The sequence below is a fragment of the Streptopelia decaocto genome (assembly GCF_964273445.1).
Source record: "Streptopelia decaocto genome assembly, chromosome: Z".
Lineage (NCBI taxonomy): Eukaryota > Metazoa > Chordata > Aves > Columbiformes > Columbidae > Streptopelia > Streptopelia decaocto.
The window spans coordinates 7871114-7891025 of NC_138657.1; the positions used below are offsets into that span (position 1 = coordinate 7871114).

The 19912-nt window shown below is 38.0% G+C and overlaps 1 protein-coding gene across 1 annotated transcript in view; it reads right to left on the reverse strand.

The window, feature by feature from the left end:
* MSH3 (mutS homolog 3) overlaps positions 1-19912 on the reverse strand; it is a 121218-nt gene that overhangs the window by 27860 nt on the left and 73446 nt on the right. The window contains exons 15-20 of the mRNA XM_082075507.1: positions 16640-16808; positions 13545-13609; positions 11155-11271; positions 9198-9305; positions 5573-5687; positions 2150-2307 (exon numbers count right to left, since the gene is read on the reverse strand). Of these exons, the coding sequence (XP_081931633.1) occupies positions 2150-2307; positions 5573-5687; positions 9198-9305; positions 11155-11271; positions 13545-13609; positions 16640-16808 (732 nt within the window). The remainder of the gene's footprint in view (positions 1-2149; positions 2308-5572; positions 5688-9197; positions 9306-11154; positions 11272-13544; positions 13610-16639; positions 16809-19912) is intronic.

Sequence of the window (19912 nt, forward strand, 5' to 3'; positions counted from 1 at the left end):
ACAGGCTGAGGCAAAATCATGATGCAAGTGTTCTCCTAAATGTTTGTACTGGAAGGAGAGCTACAACTGGGTCAAGATCTAATACCTTGAAGCACATCGCAAATGGGTGATATCTGTCCCAACAGCACAATCAATTCCCTCAAATTATGCTACACAGAAGAGAGAAGCTTAAAGAGATGCAAAAACAAGCAGTTTCACTGATAATCTTTTACAAGTGGAAGTGGCCACTCTGGATTTCTGAAAGAATGCAATAGACTCAGCTTTTCTGCTTCCTGTTAACCTTCTAACTAATGCATGAGTATTCCTATCTCAAGAATATATTTTCAATTTCTTCTTGATTAATATTGAGCCAATTAATTGTCAATGCAACAACAAGAATTTAAGGAATTCCTTAGTATATTCACCTGGTGTTTGACACATTTCACATTAAATGAACAATAGCATATCCAGCTGAGCTTCCAAAGCTAATTTAGACAGGGGAAAAAAAAAATCAATCCTCTCTGTTAGAATCTGACTGGGCTCCAGATTAAATGGTCTGAAACCTCACAGCCCGTAACACACTCTAGGTGTGCTTGGCTTGAAATCTAAAAGCATAAGTTTTACCTTCAACCACACTAACTTATGAGAACAGATGTGAAAAAATACCTGTAATGTAGAGAAAAGCTATGGAATCAGAGAAACGCACTGGGGAACAGGTGGAACTCAGATATGTTCATTTCAAGGTTTTCACACTGTAGAGGACAAAGACCAATTTGTTCGCTTTCCCGTGGGCACAAAATGACACTTCCAGGGACTGTGTCACATTTCCTAATTTTTCTGCAGAAATAATCCTGTTGCAATGACACTCAAATAAAAGTAGAGGAAAGGGGACACTAAGCCTAACAGTAATAGAAATATGCATATATAGTTAGAAATTAAGCCAGTGTGAGCACAAGTACTCTAAGTTCACCTACAAAACACAGAGGAAGACAAAAATAATCTTCAAATTGTTATTAACATTGTATTCTTTTTTCTGTGAGGTAAATCAGATCTTGTGTATCTCCATGTCCCCTCCAGAAATGCCCATCCCATCAACTAGTCAATTACTTTCAACACAAGGTAGGGAAAAAGGTAACCACTTTGAATTATCAGCTCCGTTTAATTTTTGAAAGATAATACAAAATGTCTTCTAATTTGTTCAACTGCTTAGCACTGAAGTGCATCAAAGCACGATTCCATTCCTTTTTGTAATGACACAGTGAGGTATAATACAACATCTTTATATGATGAAGCAATCCCAGACAAGCAGTATCTCAGATTCTCTTAAAAAGTTAATGCTGAAGTGCACTCTGCTACACAGAACTAGAATTTCAGGAGAGATAATTCTACTACAGATACATAATTGTTATGAAACTTATAACCTTAAATTATTATCCATCTCAAATAACATCAGTAACATAGAATTTTTGCTGTTTAAAAAACAGATTAAAGAAAAAGGGGAAAAAATGCTGGATAATCCTCATAACTATTACATTATAAAATACAAAAGTTTTGACGGTACTGATAATCTTTTAAAATTACTCAGCACTATGTTAAAAATGAGACTGAGGCATGCTGAGTGAAATGAACTGCCACTATTCATTCTTTCAAAGACATCAAGACTGATAGTACAGGAGGGATAATAAGCGTACAATATAAGCAGTCCCAAATTCTCAGTCTCAAATATTTTGAGTATGTACAACTGTGCTGCACAGCAGAAAGTGTGACCCAATTTTCAGAGGTGACAGTATTCATTTTAGGGGAAGCATAATCTGGCTATCAGCCAGCACAATAAATTTGGCTGGGATGTCCATTTAGGCAGATGAAGTTAGATATCTAGATCTTAATCAAGACAGACACATTAACATTCTTAACTGGATGATCTTTTGAGGTCCCTTCCAATCCCTAACATTCTGTAAAGATTCAAAGACTCCAAAACAAGTACTACAGCTACCAGAAAACCAGAATCAAAACCTAACAACCAGTGCATGTATTTAAAATTAAAAATGGAAATGTCACATATCAATTCTAAATTTCTAAATGAAAAATGAAATGATACTTTGTTATACACACACATGCACCCTGCCACAATAACATTTTCATAAACATACAGCAAGTTTTGAAAGATTACCTGGTAAAAATACCATCCACAACACCAATTGTCGACTCCTCTGCGGGAACATAAGAACCGATCTGTGCCATGACCGTGATCAATGCAACTTGCTTTATATAGGAGCTCTTTCCTCCCATGTTGGGTCCAGTTATTATCATGACCCTTTCACCATCTCCCTGTAATGATAAAACATAAATCAGATATACTGTCCTGCACATGGTGCTTTTATAAGAAATTCTGGTGGTATGTATGTGCTTAGAGGGACATAGGAAAGCCCTCAGGATTAAACATTCTGTTTGTACATTAACAGCTTCCTTCATTCTTGGAGTTCATTGCATGCACTTTTCAAAATATTATGATGACTCGGATGGATAAATCTTCTTAAGACCTCTCCAGGCTGGTGAGAAGCAAGCATCACGATGAACTTTCATTACGCTTGAGCAAAATGGACAGAGTGAGAGAAAACCTTCCTTTTGTCCATGAAGGAGCCCAGAAATCACTCCAATAATTTTCTGTGCAATTTTCTTTGGAAAAAGAGTTAAACTCACCAGCTTTGAGCACAGCCAGTGCTGTGCTAATTTGCCTGTGCTCTGGATTCCTTTCCAGTTAGAGTTCTCAATTGCTATATGGGGAAAAGACCTGGCAGAAAAGGATCTGACCTAGATTTTACACCCATTCATAACTTGCCTTGGTACAACATAAGCAAATTCAGACTGGCTACAAGAAATCAGAAAACTGTGAGTTTGGCAATACTTGACTGCAACACAGATACTGTAAGCAGACTGCATCCAATCTCTGATTGATCAGTGTATCTAAACACCGAAATACTACAGAAAATGAAATCAGATGCAAGAGCCCGTCTCAGCTGTAAGACTCCCTACGGTGCTGCAACATGCCTACAGCTCCAGAATAAAGCTGTGTTTCTCTGCTGCAAGACAATTGCTAATGCAAAATTAAAACTCATCAATGAATCCATAATGCTTTCTCATAGCCTGAATCAAGACTAGGAAATTAAGTTATGCAAGGACTTTAGACAACTACGCTTTTCCCTTCCACTGAGTAAATACAATGAAATCCAGCAACTGATGAGCTAGGCAAAAGTCAGTATATTCCATTGTCCCATGGGAGAGGCATGCAAAGAAAGGACCAGATGTACAAAATGAACATTAGCCACGGTACTTAGGAAACTTGGAACCAATCAGGCACTGTGACAACAACAAAAAAATCTCCACAGAATAAACCTCACAATCTTTACAGATTTGTTTTTTTAATCAGGCTTTCATTTGATTAATAAGGAGGCAAATAATATTAAGATAGGACTATCACATCACAATCCAGATCTACGGAAGATAGATGCAATCAGTATTTATTACACATAAATATCTGTTTAGTGTTTGTGGAAAAAAGCCCATCCACAAGCAAGTCATAATAAAGTAAAAAGCCAGAAAATGCCATTATCAGGTATAAATGATGGATGTAATAAAATGCATATGACTACATGGGAGCAAAATTCATAACCATTTGGCTTAACACAACAGAATTTACAGATACTTAAAACCAGAGAGAGCTCATCTGTTAAAATACACAAATTTCTTGCATGTGTTTGGTATCTCTCCAGGGTCCCTCCAACCATGCTGTGAGTCTGGTGGCTGGTTTGCAAAGCCAGCTTTCGGAAAGAACATCTGCTGTAGCATCACACCAGAAAATCCATCTGCCCTTACAACTGCACGCGACCATAATCTAACATCTTGTTGGTATTTATGGCTGAAGTTAAAAGTACTAAAAGAATCCATTAATATTTTGGGAGGAGAGGGGGAATGGAAAAACAAGATATTCATTTCAGGGCACTGCAAGAAAGCGTTTCCTAAAGTTAGATATTTGACAACATTTCAACTGAAAACATGACAGGAGATGCATTTTCCTGCTGATTTGAATACATCAGTTTAACACTAGAGGCTTTTTAATAAACTGAGTTTCCACCCACCTTTCTCAAAAAAGAGAGAAGTCAAACCAACAGTAGAGGTAAATGTGACTGTACCACAATCACTCAACTTTGTAATATTCAATATGTAGAAAGACAACATAAAAATGAGACTAACAGAGGAAAGTGCATGACGATTACTGAATGAAATGCTGAATTTTCTGTAAATGCCATCTGTCACCTGTTGACAAATAAGTTTGAAAATATGACATGAACTACTGCACAATATCATTACCACTGTTCAATATAGAACAGCATTTAAAAATATTTTCTGAGAAATACATACAAATTGAATGGTGTTTATCACAGAATGCTCCACATGGACATATACCTTTTCTGTATTTACTACACAAAAAGGCAGTTACATATTCAGAGTTAAGTGGCAAGCATACTTTTTATATTAATTAAGAACAGACATGTAGTATTTTAAAAATATAAAGAAAGGTAAATATTTTACCAAAAAATGTCAAAAAAGTGTTTAATTGAAAAGATTTTAGTTTCTCAGGGAAAGAGCAAATAAAAACCTAAAATATGCTTATCAAAAACAAATGTGTGAAATACGATACGCTGTCTCCTACCTATGCTAATTGCATATTTATAGCAACTTTAGGTAATTTAGGTCATACAACTTAGGCAGCATTGCGTAGAAAATGCTAAGAAGTAGCCCTGCCACTTTTTTGACCTACCAACAGCAATACCAAGCAAGTAATAGTCTTATCATTTCCCAGCATCATTCTTTACTGCAGAAAACAGCAGCCAGGGGGATACTTACGAGTAACATACAGCTTGCAAGCTACACCTTGCAGGGTGGGATCTTTATTATATGTGGATATGAAAAACTTCCTACAACTAATAAGCAGCACACGCAGTGTGTACTTGATACTATGTAGTGAAGACTCAGAGCTACAAGTCTCCTTTGTCAAATTAAGAAAGACTATATGAAAATAATATTTTACTTCCAGAAAGAACAGAAAACACATAGTATAGAAATGCCTAAAAAAAAAAAACCTGATCTATTTTAGGATTAATTTGGAAAACTGAGCCCGTTACATGTTACAGAGCAACTTAAGCAGTTGCTATTTTGTATATTAAAAAACTCCACAAATTTGAGATAAAGTTATGACAAAACGCAGACACCTTCTGATGACACTGTTAAAAAACCTGTCATTATTAACTTGTTTTTCAAAACCAACTATTTAACGCTTTCAATTTCCTAATTTTGAGACCATGTTTCTTTTCTTTATGTCATTAAGACTGAACGAGGTTGTAAAGAGAGTGTCTGGCTGCAAGATATCAGAAAATGGACAAAACAGATGTGGTCATGTCTATCAATATCGCTCTGAAACGCAACCAAGCAGACAGGTGTATAATTAATTTATTTTAACTTAGTGGGTGATAAACTAATTTCAGATTCCTTTCCTTGAATGTTTTTGAAGCTCAGGCACTAACTCAGTACTTACTGAAAGGTTAGTGGTATTTGGAACATACTGATCCTGTTCTTCCAGTAGTACATCGATCACAGGGTGCCTCCCATTTTTTATAATTATTTCTTGCCGATTATCTTGCACAGTTGGTCTGCAAAAAGGAAGAGACATTAATTTTAGTGCTTATTGTAACTGACTATCTAGAACTACTGTAACTAAAGACTGCAGGACAGTCAGCTATGATGCAGATTTTCATGAAAATTACAAATGACAAAAATTAATTATTGCTACAAAATATTTCTGAAGACTTCATCAGTTTCATTCATTTATTAAAAAATATTAGCAGATTGAATAAAGAAATTTTAGAATATTTTCTTCATTTTTTCATTACCTAGGGAGTGTTTGAGTCATTTATGTTGTGAGCTAAAAAATTAACAAGCAATAGCAAAACCCCTGAACTGGAGTACAATCTGCTTCCTTCTCACTGCTGCACCAATTTCTGCAAAGTGCCACCTTTTGCAGACACATTTTATGATCTTGCTGGTGAATTGGTCCAGGCTGTTACCACGTTAAGTCCTAAATGGAGTGTGAGCAGTAAAGACAATTGTCCAACTATGTATATTATGACTGATAACACATTAAATGATACAAACCAAAGACTACAGTATGACAGAGCTGTAACTCTCCTACAAACATCAGCAGCTCTCATAATCTGACAGCAACTCCCAAACACGTGTAAGTCATCAAACAATAACTGTCTAAGAAATAGCTTACTATCCAAGTTGAAATGGTGAAATGACAATACCGTTTCAGAAATTAATATGCAAACCAGATTGATACTACTTCCTCTTTCTCTAGTCTCTGAACCATGTAAAAAGAAGTTTTGTCTCAAATGTTTCCACCTTAGCTATAACACAAAATTGTCTACATGTCTAGTAATAGGTCTAATTCTACGTTACATATCTCCATGTCTGAAAAGCTCCAAGAACTGTGCATTTTTCACAGAATAAAAAATGCAAAAGAAGCAAGTTCCAAGTGAATTATGACTATGATTCCTTTTTATTGTCTGCAATCTAGATTTACTTTTTCATTGTAAACTGAAGTACAGCATTCAGTGGAGCAGTAAATGTGGTTTCATGTCTCAGTAACATTTTTGTACACCAGACGTACAATCACTTTGATATAAGAGCAGTTACTTAGGAAAGTGGCAGCAGCTGAGAAAAAGAGAATACTGGAACAAAGCCACAGAATTGTTTGACTGGAAATTAACTTTGAGTAGACTTTATATGAAAGTCAGATGTGAGGAGTGTGATTTATCTTGGACTAAAGAATGATGATGCAATTTGAAAGGAAAACGGAGGTAAAATCAATAGCATATTTGGAACACAAAGACCTGTGGAAATAGGTGCAAACTTATAATGGTGTGGCTTTTTTAGCATAAAGAGATATTTCCAGCAGTTGTATAGCTGAGATGAAACCAATACAGATAGACTTTTAGGCCATGGGGACAAAGAAAGGAAATGCCACCCTCCACTTGCTGGGTGGGTAAGTTGTTTGCAGCTGTAATGTGATGGTCTTAAAGGGAGGAGCATGTACCTAGAAGTGCTTCCTCCTGTACCTCTCCACTTCGCATTCAAGAGAGGGAGACGACAGCTAAACGATCCATTTATCATTTTATAATTCTGCCCTCATCTTTGGAAAGAATTCCCTTTTTAAACTGCTTGAACCTCCTTCCACGTAACCATGAGACAGGATGTGGTTTCAGGAGGTCATGAGCCTTGCTGACTACCTGTTCTGGATTCATACAATGGGGCATGCAAAAGTAGGGCCCTGGTCACAGTAATTCAAAAAGTCTTCCCTGCCCCGTGTTACCACAATCAGACAATGATGTGTCAAGCAGTAAGAGAGGAAAAAAATATAGTCAATTGATCTGAATGTCCTTTAGTCGTGCACTACCTTTTCAGCAGCATTCCTTAAACAAATTCACAACTTGCAGAGTGGATACTCAAACATCAGATGATTATCTCTGGGCCACCTACATCATCATCTTCAGGTATCTCACTTGGCTGCTGGAGAGCCCTGGTGTTGTATATCACTGACTGTGTAAAGGATGAGTCTCCCAGCAGAGGGGTCCTGATGCACCCTGAAGCAGAGAGAGGTACCCATTCCCCTCCAACAACTGCATGGAGCATCTGTGCTCCTGACTCCACTCATTTACATGCCTCAGGTAGGGTGATATGAAACAATCCTCGATCAAAAAACATTCCTCTGAAACACTTCAAACAGTTAATATGAAAGTCGCATCTTTCCTTCAGTAGCCCTCCAAAATTAATTATTGACACTTTGCCCACAGCTGAAATTTCACTAAGAAGTCTCTGTCCTGCCAGTTTATAAGCTCTAAGCCACTCTTTAAAATTCAGTGAATTATTTAAACTCCGCACAGTGAATTAATCAGATTTCAGTTTGTTTTCTAAGTATACAGAAATAAGTGAGCAATTACTTTCAAAGAGATTTTGATACAAGCACACAAGATCCCAAGAGTCCAGAAGTGATCAATATTATCTTTAATGCTGTATAAAAGCAGAAGCATACATAAGCTGACTTCCCTTCATCCACGTACATTTAATACATGATACGCTGCAGTTCCACAGGTCTCAAATGTAACTAATTCATACTTTTATTTCTAAGCAATTGTCCGAGCACTTGCAGCGCAGCCCTGGAATCACAAGATTTTAAAAGATACACACAGTACTTTGCAAAAGAGAGCATGCGGTCTGTCTGGCAGAGGGAATGGCTGAGGACTAGAAAACAACAGCCCTTGCAGGGATGTATGTCTACAGTAAATCTCACAAACTTAAGTGCTGGACGCCAGGAGAGCACTCAGCAAGCTGCAGCTCAGTGAGTGCCCAGCACCTCTGGCGACAGAGGGAGAATGGGAGAAGGAAGCCCAGTGAGACTATCTCTGTCTGGGTGCAAGAGATATGGGGTTGTGCCAGGGAGGAATACCCGAGCTTCAGGGTGTACACACAGAGCAGCCAGCTCTGGACCAGCCTCTGGGGACGCAGGCCTGGAGGGCTGATGTCTCCTCACCACAAGGGCAGGGAGGACACCCCAGCACCAGCAGAGTGTCAGGCTGTGATGCCCGCTGTGCACATGTGGGTCTTGGGCAGAGGGAGGTGCACATCAGATATGACACATGATCCCAGGTGAGGCATCATCACTGCTCTGGAAACTGGCACTAATATTCACCTGAAATTACATCTACCTGAAATTACATCTTTGAAACTTGTCTCATACACCTTAGAATCTCTGGTATGAAAAAGACATTATAAACTCAGAGCTTGCCGAGAAAAAAAAAAAAGGAATACAGGAGAAAAAAAATTCCATGCAAAGACCAACATATATTTATACATATGAGAGATATCACCTACTAGACCCAGATCACACAACAGACAGACAAACATCAGACGTCAAATTTGAACCGCAATATTTACAGATTTGCATTATACCCAGAAGTGCTGCTTTGCAAAATCAGATTAAGTTGAAATTACTGTAAACAATTTAAGTAATGCATTTTATCGTAGTATACATATTAATATAAATTTATTTTAAACACTTTAATTCTCTATAAAATCCTAAATAAAAATTAGAAATTGATTACCTGCAGTAGTCTCCTTGTTTAGCCACCTGGGCCAATGAGAACAGACAGTCAATAGTTGCTAGGTGACCAACTGCTTTAGACACAGGGTGATAATGTTCACTAAAATGGCTATAACAAAACAGGGGAAAATAACAGGAGGAAGAAAAGGGAAAAAAAATCATTTAATACAGACACAAATGTACTGTCAAAATATACTCCATGCATACTTCTCACAGGGCTCCTGTGGTCTTCAAATTACTCTGAATTCAAATTTCCCAGCAGTGTATTAGCTTACAATATGAGGACGCAATCAAGACGGACTCCATGCTCCACTGTAACAGTGAATTATTTTTAAGCACAAAAAAGAAGGCAAAATGAAATTCATTAGATAGCATATAAAAGGTCTGCAGTTGATTCCTGCTGCCTAAATGAGGTCTATAAAAATGCCACTGTTTATCACAGTGGCAACCAAATCCCAACTGCCAATTTATTTCAACCATAATTTACAGTAAAAAAACCCCACCAACTCAAAGTGCCTGAACAAGAAGTTGTCTACAATTTCAATAAAACATGGTATCTAAAACAGAAAACTCAAGATTTCATTTTCCATTTATGGTATGGCTTCCCCAGTACAATAATGGCACCACCAGGAGAACACAGTTTTCCGGAATTTATTTTTTTCCCCTCGAGCATTTATTTTTTTCCTCTCCTAGTCTCAAAGATAGAACACAGAGTAGAAAATCAGAAGGGGAGCAAAATTTAATAAATAAATAAATGGAGGGGTGGGGAAGAAGAGCACTTTCCTATACGCAGGTCTTTCCTTGTTGTATGCTGCTACTGTACAATAGTATTGAAAACAGCAAAGTGTATATAAAAAGCAGAAGACCTAAGTGAAGTAAGGTTAAAATAGGTCTGTTCAAACTTACGTGGCTAATAGAGTGGCAAAAAATTATTTAACAGAACTATTTTTTTGGTACTGCAAATGGAACACATCAAGAGAAGAGCAAATTGGAATGCTTTTCTAGTTTCTACCAAATTTACAGAATTGCTGAGTACCTATTAGGAGGTAAACCTTGGCATCAGTTATGTACAGTGAGACAACTTCAGAAGGAACTCATTAGGATTTTGCAGCAATGAAAAAAGCACAAGTGAAAATAAGCCAATTATAACTGCGTGACATAAGGAACTATTTCAGTGGCTCTGTAATTCACTGAAGTAAAAAAATAATTCATAATCAGACACCGGTACAACCAAAGTTATTCAGAAGTTTGGGAAATACATTTTAAACTCCCATTTTAAATATCCGCTGACTAAATAGTCAAATAACTCAATTCAAAACCCTGATCTGAAACAAACATCTTCCGTGGCAGTTGTGGCGGAAAAATAACACTCCCATTACTTTCTAGCAAACAGACTCACCGTCAGTCGCAGGGTTAGCAGACAAAATGCACAGCTATGGAGAATCACAGTCACCCCACTGACTGTCCAAACACTGGATATTCCTAACTCAAAAACTGTTCTTTTTGTTTGTTTGTTTGTTCTTTTTAGTTAATGGCACACATAACTGTGAAGCCACACTCTTAATATGAATTAATATGAAAAGTTAATTTGGTTAACTTGTATAATAAAATCTTTGTTTCATCTCACGTACTGCAATAATAAAACTAACAGATTCAGTTTTGCTCCTAATTTTCAAATTTTGAGAACCACTTTATATATTTAATAGTGTAAAATTTCAAATGCTAGATATATCACTGCTTGTATCAGGACTCAGTCTGCAAAAGTCTTGCTTTAAAATGCTTTAAAGTGAAGAACTATCTTTTAATTGATTATCTTGAAAGTTCTTGTGGTCAACATAATTGCATTATCAACTTTTTTCTTGTCTTTTAAGATAAACATCTTCATTTTTCTGTGTTATAACAAAAATAATATAAAATAAAATACAATGATAAAACCTGACTCTATTTTGTAAACTCACTCTAAAAAATTTAACCATTCGGCATTGCAGTCAAGGACTAGCTGCTCCCGGAGCTGATTCAGATGTCTGTAATTTTCTATAACAAAAGGAGAGTGGAAACGGCTGACAGCTTTTGTGCTGGAAGACAGAGAAAAGCCAAATAGGAAATCAAGGTTACAAGCAATCAGTTACACCATCTACATGCAAAATTGGACTAGTTTTCTTACTCTATGTAAGCTTTCAAAATGGATGTTAAAAATCACTGAATCACAGAATAGTTTGGGTTGGAAGGGACCTTCAGAGCTCATTCATGGGCAGGGACATCTTCACCCAGCTCAGGTTGCTCAGAGCCCCGTTCAGCCTGGCCTGAGATGTCTCCAGGGGTGGTTCATCCACCACCTCTCTGGCCAACCTGGGCCAGCCCCTCACCACCCTCATGGTGAAGAATTTCTTCTTTATATCTAATCAAAATTATCCTCTTTCCGTTTAAAGCCATCACCTCTAGCCCTATCACTACAGGCCTTGGTAAAATATCCCTTTCCAGCTTTCTTGTAGGTCCCTTTAGGTACTGGAAGGCTGCTGTAAGATCTGCCCCGAGACTTCTCTTCTCCAGGCTGAACACCCCAGCTCGCTCAGCCTGTCCTCCCAGCAGAGCTGTTCCAGCCTCTGATCATTTCTGTGGTTCCTCTGGCTCCTCTCCAACAGGTCCATGTGTGTCCTGTGCTGAGGACCCAGAGCTGGACACAGGACTCCAGGTGGGGTCTCATCAGAGCAGAGCAGAGGGGCAGAATCACCTCCCTTGACCCGCAGTTTTCACTTCTTTTGATGCAGCCCAGGATATGGTTGTCTTTCTGGGCTGCAAGCACACATTGCCAGTTCATGTCGAGCTCCTCACCAATCAACGCTCCCAAGCATTGCACACCCAAGGGCCAGGTGCTGATCTCTTTTCTCTGGTAACCAATTATAGAATCTGATGGAATAGCAGGAAGATGTGCCAGGGGAGGTTCAGGTTGGACATTCGGAAATGGTTCTTCACCCAGAGGTGCTGGACACTGGAACAGGCTCCCCAGGGAGGTGTCACGGCCCCAAGCCTGACGGTGTTCAAGAAGAGACCAGACAACACCCTCAGACACATGGTGTGAACTGTGGGGTTGTCCTGTGCAGGGGCAGGAGTTGGACTCAATGATCCTTGTGGGTCCCTTCCAACTCAGGACATTCTATGACTCTGTGATTTTAAGTCCTTTCTCTTTCATTGTGGTACCACATGCTATTGATGTCAATGATCTTTGTTGTGAATAAAGTGACAGTTATTGCACCACTGCCCATTTAGAAGGCTTTTAAAATGTCTTTCACAATATAGCATACATCACTAAAGTTTATATATTTCACAAAATTCTCTTCAGCAATATGCTTCACAGGTGGATGACTTTTCTGTGACTGACTGCAATGAACTCCCAAGAAAAAATTTTGCTTAAAAGAGGAAAACTCCGCTATAAGTCTGAAATAAACTTAGTAAATACAGACTGTCTTGCATGGATACTAGTTTCCATTTGGGGCACTTGCTGTGTATTTATGTATTTTCATTAAGGTTCACTTTGGCATTCCCAGGCATTCTTTTACAAAATCCAGGTTAGCTATAATTTGTTCATCATCTTAATTCTGTCTAATCTGTGAACTTTTAATGCTGAATTCTTGCATAAGTAAATAGAACATCACTTTGGAGTTCACACTGGTTATGCCGATTTCTGGTGGTAAATGTCTGTGCTCACACATTATAACACTGCTGTACCTAACCTGTTTAAATAATGAAACAAATGACTGAAAAAAGCAAGTACATAATTCAGTCCATATCTGTTTCACCTACTGGAAAAAGTATCCAAAACTACCTAAAACCATGTTTACAATAACACTAAGTACCAAAACAAGCAAAGGTTGTCTGTACAAATAAGTAAAATGACATTTAAAATATACTAAATTTTTGAGATACACAGATATTTGCACAGCTACCTTTACCTTTCTGAATAAAATAAGAACAATCAACGTTTTATGAAATATTTATATCTACAAACTACAAGCACAACTGAATCAAGGGGACAGTTTTGACACCAATACACGTACTTTGCAAGATTAAGCATGTAATACAGTGCAGTAAGGATCTACCATGTATAAACAGATGTTTTAAGAACACCAGTTTTTCAGTTTGGTTTTGTTTGCTTTTAAATAAAACTTATTATGGCAGTAAATTAATACGGTTTTGGTTGGCTGGTTTTCACTTTAAAAAAAACCAAACCAAACCAAAACCAAACTCATGGAGCAATGAGAATGTGTACGTAACTAATTGTAATACCAAAATACCACTGTTTTTTTCTCCTATATTGGAAGAGAACAAACTTCAAAGACATTTTACATACCTACTAACCATAACCCAGTCAGATGGCACAGATGATTTATGGGAATTCTTGACTTCTACCATAAACTAAAATAAACAAAAAGTGGAATATTACACATCATGGGAAGTTAGGAAGACTACATAACCATAACCATCATATATAATGAAATCTGCATTCATCAGAGGAAAACTACATTCAGCCTGAAGAGACTGAGTGGACAGTCTGAGAAGTGAGGGTTATGACAGCACTATATCTACAGTACCTTGCTTTAAGTTTGCATCAACTTGAGGTCAGAAGGGAATGGGTGAAACAGCAGCAACGGCAAGAGGTTTCAGTGCAGTGAAATGTACACAATGTGTTCATTACAGTATTTCATATTATTCATGTTGGTTATCTTTGCAACACCAGCCTGAGGTCCTGGATGTCAAAGAATTGAGGCATTCTCAAATAGAAGAATTCAGCTGGAAAATTAATTTCTAGCAGAGATTAGATTAACCCAGAATCTGATCACGTTTGCAGAAAACCACAAGACTCTCATCTGACAAAGCTTTTCCATTACAGTTAGTATGATTTAGATGAAACCTTCCACACCTCACCAGAAGAGCAGGCAACTGCCTTCAAGTACAAACAAGAAGAATAATCCTAACATGAGCACAAGACTCCAGCAAGGACATAGTGCACTAGTTCTTAATTTACCTAAGACACCTTGAAAATATTTGGTACTGTAAAAACCCTGAAATTGCATAACACATACAAGACAAAAAGACTAAAAATGGGTAGAAGCAGAGAGCTGCAAAGATCTGAAAATGAAACTACTGCTGCCACTAATGGTGTTGCTGATGCGCTGGTGTTACATTTTTTTTTCTGAATTTTACCTCAAAACAATTAAATATGCTGTGTTTACAAAAGTAAGACAGAAAATAATATCTCATTTGTGTCTAACCTGGATGATTAACCAAATGCAAAACAGTCTGAATTAACACAGCCAATTCAACTGCCTGGTTTGTGTGGTTAGTGAGAAACTATGTGGTTGCAATCTTCTTCAAAACAAAAAATGTGTTTGCTTTTTCATCCTTTAATTCTTAGCCCTATTAGATAAATACTTGTGGTATTAGATAAATAATTGCTGTATTAAATAAACAGGGCCCAAAGCACTGCTTACACCGTGCAGGAAATATGTAGCCAAATGTAGTAATTTCTCTCTAAATCCTGCCCAAAATTCTGTCCTGTTCAGTGCACACTACAAATTACACTGGAGATCTTGAAACAACAGCGAAGATAGACAGGGGTGTAGCCTCATATTTTGGAAAAGGTATGTGTCAGCTGGATCTGCATCAGAACTCCAACAGAAACTTAACCAATATAAGTTAATAAACTGTAGGCTGACTGAAAATCTAACCATGTGTTCATGATCATGGGTTTGGGGGCACACATGAGGGGCAAATAGTCCGATTTTTCTTTTCCCTCTTCAAGAAGGTCTGTTCCCTGAACAGATGTTTAGAGTGGGGTGATACACAGAAAAAGCTTCCTGTCAGCTTCTCTCTCTCCAGAACTAGGAAACCATAAACCTGCTTCTGTCCAGGTCTGTTGCGAAGTGTTTGAATACTACATCTACCAGAGTGCTGCAATGACATAAGAAGAGTATGCCATACAGATCTGAGAAAGAAAGAGGTCAACGCAAAGAAACTCTTATTATGCCTATGCTCTGTTCCTCCCATACAATTCCCTTTCCATTACTTCCGTTCCTGTAGTGACTTTCCTTTCCTCACTGACCATCTTCTCTAACTCTACTGACTCTTTTGATGTCTCTGAAGCACTCATACCAGATACAATTAAATAACTGACATCCATGACCTCTGCAGCTCCTTTCATGAATTCACCAAGAAAGATCTCTGTCTGCAACGGTTTCTGAGCCATCCTCAGCTACAAAGGCCTTGTCTCTTAGAAGTGTGTGTAATGACTAGTGGTTTCTGAAACTCTCCTGTACAGTTCACTTCTGAATACTTTCTCAGATGCCCTCCTCTCTTTGATCAACTCTTCTCTCCTTCCCACACATGTCATCATCCACCTCTTAAACCAGCCTCTCTGAGAGAAACCTTTCAAGTCCTGGCTCTTCCCTTCCTTGCACAATACATCTACATTTCCTCTTGGACTTCGGCATCCATGCTGACAGCCCACCCAGCTCTTCAGCCACTTGTTTCCTTTTCTCAAGCTCACCACGAAAAGAAATACCCACCCAAGGTCTTTATCAAACGCTGCTCGCTCTAATTCATCCCTTCTCACATCCCCTCGCACTTTCAGCATTGCGTGTCTGTTCCCTGCTGTGTCTCTTGGGTCTTTCTCATCTTCCAAGGTCCTAAATGCGACAGTCGGCTGCTTCCAGCTCCTTCCCTCCTGATTCATCTCTTTTACACCCAACTCTCATTCGGTTTCCTAACTATTTTCGCAGTTTTCTGGGGAGTTTTCACCAGCCTTCCTACTCTCAGTTCCCAAAGGACAATGCTGTACAATGCTATTCCTTGCTCTTTTCAGTTTTGCCAGAAATTTGGCAGAATCTGTGGTCTCTTTTTCTTGCTTTTCTTCACTAAACTTCTCAGCTCATGTGAGTATGGTCTGCCCACACTTGCACAGCATCTAGCAAACTAAAGCTCCAGTCCACAACCACCATTTCAAAGAATTAAAATAAAATAACATTTATCATTCTTTAATACTGCTCCTCCTCTTCTCTCCCATCTTTCAAATTACAGTCTTAATCAGTACATACAAATCATTTTGCCATTCTTCAAATTATCCTAATGCTGTGCTTCCTGGATCTCTGAGGATATTTCAGCACTTAATAGCCACATCATTAACCTTGGAAGAATGAAAGTGTTTCTACATATACAGAAAAGCAAAGCATTACTGAACAAAATTTAACTGCACTAATGTGTTTTTATTACTTACATCACTAAAGCAATTGACTTAACAAATAAAAAAGTGACACTGTCACAAAACTGTTCTTTAAAATTGCACAATATAGTATCACACTAAATGAAGAGAGTTCTAGTTAAGCGTAACTTTCAAGCTGTTATCTAGACAAGCAAAGGTACAGTCATACATAGTAGATACCATATTACCTCTTGACCAGAAACTGTAACATACTCTGCAGAAGGATTCTTAATCTGTTTACGAATGTCTCGCAGATGCAATTGGATTTTAGAAAGCACATCCTGGATCTCCTCCTTTTTCTTTCTGATGACAGGGAAGTCTGTAAGGTCCTTGAACAACTGGGTTTTATCTCCAGTCCTGTCCATAAGAGGCATAAGATATAATAATGGTAAAACCAAAGATATGTTCCCTGATTCTACTGGCTGCACTCTTATTTTTGTTTTTCTCATTTATTTTAACATTAGCTTTATTCCCTTGTAAATATAGCTCTTCTGTCACTTGATCACAGTACAGCACATTTACCAAAAGCTGCATTTTGTATACAAGCTTTAAGAAGCTACACCAAGATACGCTACCCCCACCCCTCCAATGTATTTAAAACCAATATATTCCTGTTCCTTTCTACTCTGACACATGATGCTCGTTCTTCTGTACCAAACCCTGCTGACTTTTTTTTTTTGTCATCTCTGAATGTGCATTCTGCAGCTTTTTATTTGTTCCCCCTCGGTCGAGAAGAGCAAGACAAGGAAGCACAAGAAAGCTCATTCTCTTCTGTCTCAATCCCTAATTCTGGAATGCAACTAGTGCGCTAATCTGGAGCATCCTAAATGCAACAATATCTTTATCGTTATTAAATGTGAAGCTCTACGTAATTTCTGCATAACATGAACAAATATTTTTGACATATTTAGAATTTGGGCAACTTTGGGCAGACTTTCATAAGGATCACAAACAAAAATCACTCCAATAAGGCCTTCATCAAAGCAGAATGACACCAGGAGTTTCTCAGAGTTGTTTCCTTAATTTCTCAAGAAAAGATTAACCATAGCATTTTTCAATACATGCAAAACAATGCTCTTTTCTAGTCTCAACATCAGAAAATGACAAAGTTGTTTTGGCTGCACTATCTCAGCTCAGGCTGAAACTTGAAACAGACAATGCCATTCAAATGTTTAAAATTGGGAAGCTGAGCAAGCTATTAAAAATATGGTTGTCATCAAAAATAACAAAAATTTAACTTATCCTAATAAGTATCAGGCAAACAATAAAAAGTATTGCAATCAGCCCTAAGTTAATTGGAATATACATTTGTGTTTCAGAGCAAATAAAAAACTGTACCAGTTAATTACATAATTGTCCTGAAATCTAATATTTGGAGAGCAAGTAATTAGCAAACTGAAAGTAATAAAACCTGGAAGTAATAAGAATTCTAATATTCTACCTACTCCAATACTCGTTTGCCTGAGAATGAAACTACAACTGGAGACAGTGAACAGACAGGTAACACAAAGCTGTGCTTTGATTCTACACTGCATGGATGTTGTTATTATATAAGTGACAGTAAAGATGCCATTTTAAAATACAATACTAATTTTTAGAAATGATTTTGTGCTAATTAGACCTGTTTCCATGGGAATGCTAGGAAAAAAGATCACTACTAGCCAGCAGCTGACAGTGAGGACTGTCACTGCTATGTGATGCCTATCAAAAATTTAAAAGTTGACAGTTTAAAAAACCCCAAAAAACCCCAAAAATCTTGAATCTTCTGAACAACTCTACAGGATTTTATCCACACCACATAATAAAAGTAACGCATGATATACATGTTTGTGCAAATGTGTGTGTACAAGTAGGTATAGCAGTCATTGTGATTTTGATGAAAGATTGAGTACAAATAATATTGCCATACAAGTTTGAGATATATAAAGGGCAAAAGATATGTTTAGTCATCTTGAATAAATGCAAATTAAATATATGCATTCTGCAGATTAATTATGATATCGTCCAATTATACTATTGTATCTTATTTTTGTATACTGTTCTAGCCATCAACAGTGACAGAAAAAGTCCATATTTTAAACTTACCTACAGTAAATTGGGTACAATCAAGATACAGCCTGTTTTGTCATAACCTGCCACAACTATAATTGGATACCATGCATCAGCAGAAATCTCATAATCCTGTCCAATGGGCATAGCAAATATTCTACCCTTCACAGTTTCTAAATTTATACACCTTGCATCTGTCTCTAATTCAGAAGCAAATAAATAAGTTCTTGGCTTTATTTTTTAAATTTCTTTAATTTTACATCTCGGAGAAAAATAAAAAATATTTTCTAAATAAATTGGATGTTTATTTTTAGTCTGTTTTGAAAATAAAAGATCAAGTCTATGCTACCCCAACATAACTACACATTAAACTATGTATGGCATCTTTCGTCAAAGAATCTCTAGGTATATCACAGTCAATTTTATTATTATATCTCATAATATTACACATGAAGAAATGTTCAAAGTTAAACGAAACTTTCTTGTAGCAGGGAAGTTTGGGATGACCTGGCTATAAAGCTGGATCACAGTATCACAGTATGTTTGGGATTGGAAGGGACCTCAAAAGATCATCTAGTCCAATCCCACTGCTGGAGCAGGAACGCCCAGGTGAGGTCGCACAGGAACATGTCCAGGTGGGTTTTGAATGTCTCCAGAGGAGACTCCACAACCTCCCTGGGCAGCCTGTTCCAGTGTTCTGGCACCCTTACCATGAAGAAGTTTTTTCTCAAATTTAAGTGGAACCTCTTGTGTTCCAGCTTGATCCCTTTACCCCTTGTCTTATCACTGTTTGCCACCGAGAAGAGCCTGGCTCCATCCTCATGGCACTCACCCTTTATATATTTATAAACATTAATAAGGTCACCCCTCAGTCTCTTCCAAACCAAAGAGCCCCAGCTCCCTCAGCCTTTCCTCACACGGGAGATGCTCCACTCCATCATCTTTGTTGCCCTACGCTGGACTCTCTCCAGCAGTTCCCTGTCCTGCTGGAACTGAGGGCCCAGAACTGGACACAATATTCCAGGTGTGGTCTCACCAGGGCGGAGTAGAGGGGCAGGAGAACCTCTCTCGACCTACTAACCACCCCCCTTGTAATACACCCAGGATGCCATTGGCCTTCCTGGCCACAAGGGCACAGTGCTGGCTCATGGCCATCCTGCTGTCCACCAGGACCCCCAGGTCCCTTTCCCCTACACTGCTCTCTAATATGTAATTTCCCAACCTATACTGATACTCATTTTGTGTCCAGAATGTCTTCTCAATGCATTGTGTAAACAAGAACTACACTGAAAGGAGTCCAAAACCCTCTGAGGTCAACTGCTCGGAAAGGCTGGCTGTGCAAGCCAGATAGACTGCCTCTGTTCCTAGCACCATGAGCAAACCTTTTTCAGAAGATTTTATACTGCCCTTTT